This window comes from Sardina pilchardus, chromosome 23 (assembly GCF_963854185.1).
Source record: "Sardina pilchardus chromosome 23, fSarPil1.1, whole genome shotgun sequence".
NCBI classification, from domain to species: Eukaryota; Metazoa; Chordata; class Actinopteri; order Clupeiformes; family Clupeidae; genus Sardina; species Sardina pilchardus.
In genome coordinates, this window is record NC_085016.1 from 22,126,968 (window position 1) to 22,140,329 (window position 13,362).

At 44.4% G+C, this 13,362-nt stretch overlaps 1 protein-coding gene across 2 annotated transcripts in view; it reads right to left on the bottom strand.

The window, feature by feature from the left end:
• Positions 1–2,199: 2,199 nt before the first annotated feature.
• abcb11b (ATP-binding cassette, sub-family B (MDR/TAP), member 11b) overlaps positions 2,200–13,362 on the bottom strand; it is a 21,631-nt gene continuing 10,468 nt past the window's right edge. For both annotated transcript variants that reach the window (XM_062528450.1, XM_062528451.1), the window contains exons 20-28: positions 13,040–13,144; positions 12,513–12,674; positions 11,393–11,596; positions 9,247–9,488; positions 8,475–8,631; positions 7,580–7,777; positions 6,104–6,310; positions 4,338–4,484; positions 2,200–3,951 (exon numbers count right to left, since the gene is read on the bottom strand). In XM_062528450.1, coding sequence (XP_062384434.1) covers positions 3,751–3,951; positions 4,338–4,484; positions 6,104–6,310; positions 7,580–7,777; positions 8,475–8,631; positions 9,247–9,488; positions 11,393–11,596; positions 12,513–12,674; positions 13,040–13,144 — 1,623 coding nt within the window. In that variant the 3' untranslated portion in view covers positions 2,200–3,750. The remainder of the gene's footprint in view (positions 3,952–4,337; positions 4,485–6,103; positions 6,311–7,579; positions 7,778–8,474; positions 8,632–9,246; positions 9,489–11,392; positions 11,597–12,512; positions 12,675–13,039; positions 13,145–13,362) is intronic.

Consider the following 13,362-nt stretch of genomic DNA (forward strand, 5'->3'; position numbering starts at 1 on the left):
CATGATTAATGGATACCTATAACACACACACACACACACATACAGATCGACTCCACAGGGCACTACAGAGCAGTGAAAGAGATACCTGACACACACACACACACACACACACACACACACACACACACACACACACACACACACACACACACACACACACAGACCAACTCCACGGGGCACTACATGGCAGTGAAAGAGATACCTGACACACACACACACACACACACACACACAGGGAATATCAAATTATAATCACTCACAAACATACATGTACTCTAGAATATCTGTAACTTTATGCAAAAATACACAAAAACACACTCCAGGTTGTACTGACACCTGGCACATACGACAAGTATTTACAGAGACTGTTTACACGTGCATACAGTAGCCTACACACATTTCCACAGGTCAGTACTGATGTCCATCTCTACATGAGGAGAGGGTGTTCTGGGTCCGTAATCACATCAATAGTAACAACAGCAAACCCAAACCCCCTACATTCATTTCCCCTTTTAGCTCTCAACCAAGTTCTGAGTTTACTTTGTATTTATTTATTTATTTATTAATTACTTCATTTTCTTATATTCATTGTTTGTATGAATATTTATACATTCATGACTTTGCCAAGAATGAAAACAACATCTGTCAAAAGGACATGTTTTCAAACGGATGTGAGAGTATGTTGGACTTCTGTCCACTCCTTACTGGTCATTCTGATTCGATCGCTCATCCTTCATCGTTTCATATGTGAAGTATGTAGGCTATATCAAGATGTCTGTCATTACTCGCAACCAAATCTGTCGTTGACTAGCTATGTGTGTGCACATGAAGATATCGTTGTATGTGCATACAGTATATGTATGACTAAACAGTCCAGATATCAGCCCATAATGCAAGTAGATGCCTTGTGTGTCTGACAGAACATGTTTATACAATCAGCCAGCAGGGGTTACAGTAGCCTATTCTCAGTATCCAGCTCTCAGTACCATATCATGGAGACAGTTTTGAATAAAGTGCACCAGTGCAAAAGCGATTGCCTCTGTTCAATTGTTTATTCAGGTGTGTCAAATATTTGTTATACTTATTAGAAACACAGTTCACTGGTGTGGATCCTCCGCCTTCATCAGATGAGCGTGTCCAAATATGGATGTATCAAAAGAGGTTACACCTAGATTCACAGTGCACATAGAAAATTAGATTTTCTCAACAAATGTCACAGAGTTCCAAACAGTTAAAAACAACACAAAAACATGTGAAGTGGAGAAGAAATGTTGGCGTTGATGTATACTAGAGAGGCTACGCCCCAAGCCTTTCTAGCCGTAGGTGCCGTCAGTTACTCTACCCCATCAGGACGTCCCGAGCTCTACTAATACTGAGTAGAGCAGGCGCATCCATGGGGTGTTATGAAACACTTCTACTTCAATATCACACTTTCAAAGTAGCAGCGACTGATTTCACGCTCAAGAACGGAAAGTGTTTCATTTGTAGATTGATAAAGATAAGAATAGATAAGGGGGAGGAGGGGGACGTAAGACTTATATTACCATTAAGCGTTTCGAGAAGACACGCTTCGCTCGTGAGTGCCTTCTGCTTGCGTCAAAGGTGCGCTTGCGGCTTGAGAGCGACGAGGGATCATTTCCTTATCTGCCGTTTAAGGTGTTGAATATATTGTAGTCTAAAAGCTATGCTGCTGCAACTGTCACTCGAGTGATACGGTGCTAGAGCAGTTAGTCAAATACCCAAACATCTCCCCCAGTGTAAAATCATCGTGAGAGCGTATCACGTGGAGACGGTATTTAAACGGTGGCTACATGGACAAATGGACTGGATGCGACACCTAGTGGTGGACAGCTGTAAAATGCTGACATGAGCAATGCCCTTAGGGCCTGTAAAATATAAACATTACTGTTAAGATTTTTAAATATTTATTTAAGGTGCCAACATCAAGAGACTAACGTTTCGACGTTATGTTACGTCTTCACGTAACATAACGTCGAAACGTTAGTCTCTTGATGTTGGCACCTTAAATAAATATTTAAAAATCTTAACTTCTGAGTTGCTCCGGTGAACCTCTTTTATCTCTACTAAGTTGTCCTCTCCCGTTGACGCACCAGAGTTACCCAGGAGCGCGGAGGACTTTTTGTTTTTTCTACGTGATAAACATTACTGTGTTACTCTCAAAGAAAGCCATGTGCGAAATTGTACATCATTACCATTACATATTTTATTGAAAATACTTCAGATTAGATGTCATTTTCAATAGTCTGTTAGACTTACAACTTTCATTACTTATGCCTTTGAATCCCTGAATACTCATAAATCAAGATAACACTGACATAGGCATGTAAATGACAATAGGAAAGTAATACACAATCTGATGACATGTAAACATTTATAGCTGTACAACATGAATGATAACACAAGAGTTTATTTGCGACCTCTGTCTCCAAATCACGACAGTTGATGCGCTGAAACAGAATGTAGACCAACCAAGTCAGCCTTTCTGTGTGTGTGTGTGTGTGTGTGTGTGTGCTATGCATTATTATGATGAACTGTATTTCCTAACATGGCACTCAGTCAGTTAATGTTTGAGAACTATTATGCTTGTCAGATGAAAATGAACAGTCATATTTAAGGACCAACATTTTGTGGTTTTATCTCGGCTAAATTATCTCTTGATCATTTATGAATGATCATGAATATATGAATCTACACATTATTTAATTTCACATAAATATGATCATATATAAATCTTAAACTATATGCAGATATTACATAATGCTCATGTTATATATTTGTAAATTATTTCTTAAGCAGTATAAAAGCTACTGTAAATGTAACTAAAGTTAACAAAAAAAAAAAAAACCTCAAGGGCATTTCTGGCCTTTGTAATCTGTACATTTCATCCAGGCAGTACTGCACAGAACTTTTCACAGAGTCCCTGCTTCAAAGGTATTATTGTGTATACAAAACAAGAATTAAAGTCAGCTGTCTCTTTTGGCCCGGAAGCCTGGCAGAGTTTGTCAAGAAGGCGAACACTGCTGAGAACAGCAGATTTAAATTGCTATCAGATTCTAAGAGAACAGCAGCTTTCAAGGTGTTTTCAGATTCTAAAAAGCTGTTTAGTTTTCTGTCAGGGTCGCCATCTTGATGTGAGTTAACACAAAGTCTAGAGCTGACCAAACGTAGCACTGGTGTCAGGAGCTCTGCCAGAAATGTCCAGCCCTAAGAGACAAAAGATATTGTACTCTCCCAAACATAATAATGCGGCTCATTAAGTTTAATGAGGACCCTCTGCTAGTGCAGGACCCTTGGAATCACCCCGACTCCCCCTTCCTTACTGGTCTCCTGACCGGTGGTAATGTACAGTCTGACCTGACTTAAGGGCCATTCACACACCAAGAACGATAACTATTACGATAACTATAAACAAATATCGCTCTCGTTAATATGAATGACAACGTTCCCAACTAACAATAACGACATGGAGAACGATATCGTTGGGACTTTCAGAACGATTTTGAGAACGATAAAAAGCTAACAGCCAATCAGAACCCATCACATTTAGCCATCACATTATTAACACAAGGAGAGACTTTTTTTTTTTATTGTTGGTCAGTGTAGACGCTTTTATCTTAATGGTTACAGTTATCGTTATAGTTATCGTTCTTGGTGTGAACGGCCCTTTAACCCTGGCATTAGTGTTATTGTAAAACTCTGTAGCTGTAAAGAGCGCTGTTGCTGTTGGTATTAGCTGATGGGCGCCCCCGTGGTGACCAGTTTGTAGTAGGCTCCCTTCTTGGCCATCAGCTGCTCGTGGTTGCCCTTCTCCATGAGGTAGCCACGGGACATCACGGCGATGGTGTTCGAGTTCTGGATGGTGGACAGGCGGTGGGCGATGACAATGCATGTCCGGCCCTCTCGAGCCTTATCCAGGGCCTCCTGTACTGTCTGGTGCGCGCGCACACACACACACACACACACATACAGAAAGAGAGAGAGGCATGAACATACAAAAACACACACACACACACACGCACACACACACTGTAAACACAGACATCCACACACACGTGTCGTGCACGCACACAGACAGACAAACAATGCAGACCGTAACAATGCACAATCTACAACTAGCCCAAAAGGTTTTTAGAACAAAGCTGTCATGTGTGTGGGTGGGCATATTTTCTGTGTTTTGTGCATTTGTAAAAGTGAATTTGTATGCGAGTGTGTGCATGTGTGAGTGAGAAGGACAGAGAGAAAGACAGAGAGAGAGAGAGAGAGAGAGAGAGAGAGAGAGAGAGAGAGAGAGAGAGAGAGAGGGATCTGCTGCCTACCTTCTCGCTCTCTGTGTCCAGTGCGGAGGTGGCCTCGTCCAGCAGCAGGATCTTGGGGTCGCGGATGATGGCTCTGGCGATGGCGATTCGCTGCTTCTGCCCCCGAGACAGCTGGGAGCCCTGCGAGCCCACGTTAGTGTCGTACTTCTGTAGGCGCGAACAAACACACAGACACGCACACACACACACACACACAAACGCACACAAGCTGCTGAAAACACTTGAGAAGCAATTCAATTTCAAGCTCCTTCCTACTTTTGATAAACAGTTTAAGAAAATCACTCCACAGCACCACACTGTTACAAAGCAAGTACAAATAAACATTGATTTTTTTTTGTTGCACTTTTCAAAACGTCAAGCTGCTCCAAAGCGTCAATACTACCTAATGCCATTACTACAACGTAAACTGCAAATAGAGACTTTTATTGACATTTAGTCCTCACTTTTCTCTCCTTTCACCGTTCTAATGCTCTCTTTTCCTCCCTCTGGCTCGTTCACACAACTCACTCACGCACAAGCCCATGGAAGACATCCCGGATTTACCCGCCCACTGATAAGAGCTTGATTCTAACAACTCACTGCCTAAGGAAAATCGACTGAGGTGTCCTCTGCCATTCCCTCATTCCCCATGGAAAGCAATGGCAGACACCAAACCCCCTGGTCTCCCTTACACCGTGTCCTAATTGTAAGCGACTGCGCGACTGTCGCGTTGCGTCGGATAGTTTGTGTCCACATTGTATCCGTTAACATTCTTTAATGAACCTTTGTTACGTTGTGAAGAAGTTAATGTCAAGGCGACGCGACTAAACAGGGTTGAAGAAGTCGCGTAGCAAAGCAACTTGTCGCGTTCATGTCTACGTTCATGAACTTCTGGCAGGGCCGTGGATTTCAATTTCAATTTCAATTTAATTTCACATGTCTCATGGCACTTTACAGAGTGTTAAGCAAAGGATGGATTAGTTGGGGAGAATTTATGTGGCTTACAAAAATGTGGAAAAATTAACACCGCCCATTACATTGGGGAAATTCTGACATGTGGAGCACAAAGAGTGTCCTCTATACTGTATTGCTATTGCTGTTCACACACCTTGATGGCATCAGAGTACAGTACAGTGTGGCGCTCTCCACTTTTAATGTTTACTTACATTAGCTTACATTCTTTTCCAATTCAACCACACACAACACCACTGAACCATTTCACCACCACACTGATTTTGATTCATTCTGGTTTTTCGTTGCCACCGCTCAATAAAATTCACTATTCATCGAATTCTTGTCAGTGCTCTTGAACATGGGTAAGTGGCAGAAAGAGTCGTGCTGACAGGAATCAGATGGATTAGATGGGTGGAGCAAATATATGGCAGCACTTTCTGAAGCTGGATTACCCACCTCTAAAATAGAGGAGTGTCTAGTGGTCAGTCTTGCAGGTATCTGGAGGTTAGGCATCAAGTGTAATGCCAGGAAGTTTGATATTGGTTGCCATTATGGCCTTAGGCAAGCTATCTAACCCCCGACAGCTCTAGGGGACTGTCTTTGTACTTAGTTCTCTCTAACAGGGAGGCTACAGCAGGCACATACTGTATCTGAAACAAAGTGTCTGCTGCAACAAGTACTGTAGCTTCTGCTATAATCAATGGAACTGGCTACACCAGGCTGGCTGCATACGTTCAAAAAAAAAAGAGCCGTTTTCTAAAACTATTTTCACGCCACACAAACAGAGCGGAGTATAGAATCTGTGAATAAGAGCATCGGAGGTGTGACCTCACCTCTGGCAGGGCCATGACGAAGTCGTGCAGCTGTGCCTTCTTGGCGGCGGAGATGATGTCGTTCATGCTGATGTCGCGCTGGTTATCGCCGTAGCGGATGTTCTCGGCGATGCTGCAGTCGAACAGGATGGGCTCCTGGGACACGATGCCGATCTTGGAGCGCAGGAAGGCCACGTTCACTTTAGTCGAGTCATGGCCATCAATCAGCTGCAGCACACACGTGCACACGCACACACACACACACACAAGAAAGGAAATACATTGTGGAGAACATACAACAACCACAACAAACAAGCTCTCGAGGACTTACTACAATGATGTGAATTCTACTGCATACAGAAGAAAACAGCCGTTAAAGGTGGAATTCAGAAGTTTTGCTGTCAAAACACCTGCTGGTGGAATGCTATGCTGAAAAACATGTTTCACAATGTGCAAAGCATTCGCCTTGTTAATCAGTTAGAGGCCTCTTTACAACACTAAAAATGTACACAAATGTATCAAAATACTTCTGGAATCTACAGTCATAGTCAAATAGCATAGTTGAATGTTACCCTCATAGTTACCCTTTTCTTTTAAATTGAGTATTATTTATTTCATGGCAAAAACTAGACATTACAGCTTTACTATGTTGTGAGCCACCACACACTACCCGTAAACTGCAGGCCAAAAAAACACAATTAACTCCCTGAGTCCGTGTACTTAAGTGTGTCTCACTGGCTGCTCTTTAAAGCACTAGAACAAACTCGCCATTTACTTCTCTTTAAACACACCGGGCAGTGGGTGAGCAAGATGAGAGAACAGTTAATATTGACAAAATGGCCCCTTAAATGCTCTCCTCAGAGTCCGTGTGGATTTTAGACCTTCTTGTTTTAATTCCGCGTGAGCTTGGTGGAGTCGGCGGGCCCGCATCGATCGGCGAACACCACCAGGCCCGCCCAGTTGCCGACCGGTTTAATTCTGGAGAGAGGCGGTCGATTGCTTTAGCATTGATTAAATGGCCCGTCTCGGCTTATTAACTGCACAGGCCCTGCTGCCATTCACCAGTCAGAGCCACCAGAGCTGCTTTATGACTTACCTATCCGAGTGTGTGTGAGTGTGTGTGTGTGTGTGTGTGTGTGTGTGTGTGTGTGTGTCTGTGTTATTATGTGGTGTTTATCTAACAAATATTTCAATGACATGTTTCTTGGATAGTCTCCTTTAAACTATCTAGACTATCACTATTGTGTGTGTGTGTGTTCCTGCCCAGTGGTCCTTTCCGGACCTTTCCGGACCTTTCCACCCTGACTCTTTCCCACCCACTTCCTGTCATTCTCCACTATCCTATCTGATTAAAGGCATAGAAAAGCCCCCCAAAAATATACTTTAAAAAATAAAAACCCTCACCACTCTGCCATGGTCTGGGTCGTAGAAGCAGTGTGTGTGTGTGTGTGTGTGTGTGTGTGTGTGTGTGTGTGTGTGTGTGTGTAAAACCCTCACCACTCTGCCATGGTCTGGGTCGTAGAAGCGCTCCAGCAGCTGAATGCTGGTGCTCTTGCCACAGCCGCTGCTGCCCACGAAGGCCAGTGTCTGTCCAGGCTTCACGCTCACGGTCAGGCCATTCAGCACCTGGATGTCAGGACGCGTCGGGTACGTGAACTTGCAGTCAATGAACTCCAGGTTACCTCGGAAGTCACTCTAGGAGAGGGGAGGAGAGAGAGAGAGAGGGGGAGAAAGAGAGAGAGAGAGAGAGAGGGAGGGAGAGAAAGAAAAGAAAAAATAAAAGAAAATATATGAGAGGGGAAAAAGGAGAAACAGAACTATAAGCATAAGGGGGGGAAGTAAGCACAGACAGCGTGACGAGAAAGCCAATCATATTTCCTGATGCATGACTGATGGCAGAGTGAATGGGATAAGGTCTCCTGAGGCTTCATCAGTGCTGCTAAGCAACCCAGCATCAGCACCATAACACGGCTAATGCCTGTCTACATGCAGAGCAGAGATGACTAGCAATCAGACATCCCCATGTAATGACACACCTCACCTAACATCTATACTTATGTCTTTTACCACATGAGCAAGATAGAGAATTGATGTCCACTACAAAATGGATGATGTGGGAACATTAAGACAGCCTATGTTGAAATCTGACCGGTAGAGTACAAAACTATGTGAGCAGAACTGCATTTATGTTTCATGGCTGTGGGAAAACAAAAAACTAAAGGTGTTTTGTCTGGTCCGTAATGCATTGTCTGGTACAAAATGATTATGATAGCCCTTGTTAGATGATATAGTTCACAGGCATCTGTGAGGGGAACTCGGATATCCTTTGAAGTTGTATGTTCTGGAGGTGTGTGAGGTGAGGTGAGGTGATGTGATGTGGGGTCAGCTGTACCCATGTCTGGCCCTGAGGGCTGTAGACGTTGATCTTGGGCACGCGGTCCAGCAGCTGGAAGAAGCGGGCTGCGGAGATCTTGGCCTTGGCGTAGTCCGGGGTGTAGGACGAGGCTCTGCCCAGGGCAGTGCCACTGGTCACTATGGCAGAGATGACCCTGGCATGAGAGAGAGAGAGAGAGAGAGAGAGAGAGAGAGAGAGAGAGAGAGAGAGACATAAAAAACATAACTTTACCTTATGATCTTATCAAATTACACAAAAGACACACAACACACAACACCTAGTTATATTCAGGGCATACAACAAGGAGAATGAATGTGTGTTTTCAGAATTGTTCAAAGTCATATTTGTGAAGTGATATATAGTCACTCATTTTCTCACATTAAATGTCCAGCCAATGCCTAAATTCAGCCACAGTGCCCTGTGTATTTATAGGGCTCTCTCTACACACCCAAAGCAACTGAAGTGCTCCCCTCAACCCCATTAACACTTGTGTGTACCTACAGTAAACCTCCCTTGGCCACATGCCCTTAGAAATGTCCCCCCTCAGCTACCCAACATCTCCTCTTGCTCATTTAATTACCCAAAGCCAGTGACAGATACTACTGTAAGTGCAAGAGTTAATTGCCTCCCTGGAGTAGCTTGGGGTTAAGTGCCTTAATTGCTGAAGGGCATTAGGGGGGGAGGCAGGAATCGAGCCCATGATTTTTTGTGACTACTGCATGCTAGCCAAGTTCCCTGGCTACTACACTATCACCCCACACCTCCTTACCTGAAGACCATGCTGAAGTGGAGCCCCTCCTGTCTGACCAGGTAGCCTCCGAACCTGTAGGAGGCGGAGTTGGCCAGGAAGACGATGCACTGGGCGAAGCCGTAGCAGGCGCCATAGACATTGGCCTTGTTGAGAGCGGCGCGGTACGGCGCTTCCAGCTGGGCCTCGTATTTTTCCACAAAGTTCCGCTCCTTCCCAAGGCCGGCGATGGTGCGGATGTTGTTCAGGGCCTCTCCCGAGATCTGGAGGAAGAGACGTATTGGCCATAAAGCCTAGCCTAGAAATAAAGACGCCCCGGGGTACTCGAGCAAGTCTCCGTTGACTTGGGAGCTGGCCAGTCTCAACAACGACCTTTATCATTTCTTTTCACATCTTTTTGGTCCAGCAACCTACACTATTTAGATGTGCGCGCATTCTCTTGTTTTCAGTCTCAACAACGCCCAGACCAATCACTAGAGTCGGTAGGCAGGCTTAACATAATGACGACTGACCTGGGACCAGAAGTTGCAACCATATTAAGCATCCTTCTATTTGAAAACAGGATGATTCGTTTAGCGCTATCCTATTGTGTGGAGAGGGAATTTAAAAGACAACCGTTTATCCCACCCCTCCGATTGAGCCCTGCTGTGGTGAGTTCCCAGACCCTTGATGTGGCTGTCTGGCTCATCAGGCTCCCTAAAGCCTCTTCTGAATTTGAATTTCAGGAGGGGGATAAATGAACTACTCGAGGCGATATATGTAGGACATACGTGAATACATATAAACATACATGACTGTGCTTGTTTGTCTGTAGTTTGTTTGCTTCCCCTTCCCCCTTTTTTACATTTAAAATTGAATCAATTAACAATTAACACGTTAATTGATGCTCATGGGACCTAATGAACAGTGAGGGATAGAAGGTGAGGTGAGATGAGTAAGGGACAGTATAGCAGTAGGAGAGGAGAGAAGTGGGAGGTGTGTGTGTGTGTGTGTGTGTGTGTGTGTGTGTGTGTGTGTGTGTGTGTGTGTGTGTGGTGGGGAAAGAGAAAGGTTCTCAGTCGATTTTAATCTCAGCACCATGAGTTGTATGAAAGAGAAAACAGATAAGTAGAGAGGGGAATGGATCATGAAAAGAGAGAGAGAGGGAGAGAGAAAGAATCAGAGCGTGGAGGGGGAGAGAAAGAAAAGAGAGAGAGAGAGAGAGAGCCGAGGAGTGAGAGTCACTTCATTATAAAGCTGTCCCCAAGGAGGGGAGGAGAGGAGAGCTGCTCTGCTAATAAAGAACAGGAGGAACTCGTGTGTGTTTTGTAGTGACATGACAACACCCCAAAGGACCGAAAAGATTAAAAAAAGAACATTCGAGAAGAGAGTACAAGAGAGAGATGTAGTCAGGAGAAGAGCATAACCCTGCAGGCATGGACCAACTCTAAAATATGCTGACTCAGCCTAAGGGAGGGAGAGAGGAAGACAATTCGATTTTGTTGAAGGACGGGGGCTGATGGATGAATGTCAAAAACATGCAATGCTTGACTGAAAGGAGAGAGAGAGAGAGAGAGAGAGAGAAAGAGAGAGAGAGAGAGAGAGAGGGGGGGGGGGCGAGAAGGATGTTGTGAGAAATAGAGGTTTGCTTTGGGTGGATGCAAATGAACATCGGACAAAAGATCACAGACAGACAGACAGACCTGAGAGAAAGAGGCAGAAAGAAGAGCCTGGTGCTGGGGGAGTGAGGGAGACATCAAAGTAGACATCAGAGAAAGAAACCCAGAGAGGGATAGAGATAGAGGGAGCAGGGGGAGGGAAGGAAGGAGGGTAGGAATGAAGGAAGGAGAGAAGGGGGTTGGGTCTGGAGAACCACTGACCAGACAAGACCAAAGATCAGAGATGGAGAGAGAGAACAACCCAGTAAGAAGCTCAGAGAAGGAGAGAGAGAGAGAGAGAAAGGGGAGAGAGATGGAGAGAGAGAGAGAGCAAGAGGAGGATAAAGAAAGGAGTCTAAGCTGGCAGAATAACAAATGGACATCTGCAGAGACCGGACAGAAGGTCCAGATGGAAGAAAGACTAGTCAGGGCAAAAGGAGCAGAGCAACTTTTTAGGTTGGAGGAAAGAGGATGAATGGTCATCAGACCAAAGATCAGAGACAAACAGACAGAGGGACGGACGGACTGACCTGTCCTGCGTTCTCCATGGCCTGCTTGTCCTGCTTGGCGAAGCCGGTGAGCATCTTGGCCTGGAAGCCGCCAGAGAGAGCCAGGAGGGGCAGGAAGCACAAGATGACCAGGGTCAGCTTCCAGCTGAAGTAGAAGGAGATGATGATGGCCACGCCGATGTTCGTCATGGAGTTCACGATCATGCCGATCTGAGAGCCTGTTGCCTAGGAGATGTATATGTAGCGGGCACAGACAGTATGTGAACCAATGAGATAGAAAATCATGAAAATCATTTAACTTGTGTGTGTGCTCTCTCTCTCTCCCTCTCTCTCTCTCACACAACATACACACAACACACACACAACACACACACACACACACACACACACACACACACACACACACACACACACACACACACACACAAATTTGGCAGAAAATGGACTTGGCAAAGCTGCCAGGAGGCCTTGGACAGATGATATGTGTGTACTTGTATACCATACTTGGATTGAATAAGTGTTAGAAATAAAGGATAACAAGGGATGGTGAAGGAGTTTAACCAAAAATATCAAGAAGTGACTGACTAACAATATATCTTGCTGCTGTGCTATGCTTCTCTGTGCTTTCCAATGCCTTGCTATTTGTATTTTTGCACTATACAATATATAACTTGCTGAGCAGTATTCTTGATGATTCTTGATTGGTCATGCTATAAAGGTGAAAATGTTTCAGGTATAAATCATGCTTAAAGTGTTACTCTACACAAGGTATAATCATGTCAAAGTACAACTTTGTTCAAAGTGTAATCTTGTTTAAAATATCTCAGATTTGTTACCAGAATTCATATTTCAATTATTACATTCATTGTATAATATCATTTAGAATATAAATGTATTATTATAATAATTATATTTACTTTTAATATAATTTCAAATTAGTTGTATTTCACAACAAAAAGTCCAGGGTACTCAGGAAGGTTGAGTTCAATGTTTGAAGGTGCTCATTGGGGTCAGGAAGTGTGCATATTAGACAATAAGTTGAGAAGCACCCCAGGCAAAGCGGCACAGGCAGCCTTCTTCAGGGTGTATTTGGAAAAAAAGTGAAATGCCATAATGACCTACAGTACAAAGGTCTACTCACCCCCTGGACCTGCGAGGCGTCGGTGGCCAGACGGGTGGTCAATGCCCCAGGGCTGTTCCTGTGGTCATCGAACCAGCCAATCTCCTGTCCCAGCATGGCCTGGAAGCCCAGCCGACGCAGCCGTCGGGTCAGCAGCTCACCAGACTTGGAGAACGCATAGCCCTGTGACGGAGAGAGAGAAAGTATTAATATTAAGTATAAATATTTATTGTTATAACATGCTTTGACAACACAAGTGCTCTTGTCATGTCAATGAAGCTTTTTTGAATTTGAATTTGAATTTGAAAGAGAGAGAGAGGAGAGAGAAAGAGAGAGAGAGAGAGATGACAGAGGGGGGATATTGAGAGATGGAGACAGTGAGTGAGTTTCACAGCATCCAAAAATAGACTACGATAGAAAACGTCTCACATGGGGAAAAAAAGTGACCAAAACGAACTGTAACTCTAGGCCACAAACCTCCCAAAATCCAAAACACTTGCACCAAAGACAACACGGGAGGCCTTGCTATCCCAGAAGGCACTTCTCACCTGGAGCATCTGGGTGAAGAAGGAAGTGAGGCCGACGAGCACGAAGAAGAGGCAGATGCCATTGATGGCATTGCGCTGCTCTATGGGGTCAGGCATCGTGAACGTCTACAACAACAACAACAACAACAACAGGGATTAGAGCGCCACAAGCAGTGCTCATTTGAGATGGATTACCATGTGACGAGATCATTCTCACATGAGTGGGATTGAAAATGTCACACACACTTACAAAACACATACACACACTCTCTCTCTCTCTCCTTCACTTTCTCTCATTCTCTCTCTCTCTGCTTACTGTCTCTCGTCGCTGTCTCTGTCTCAAA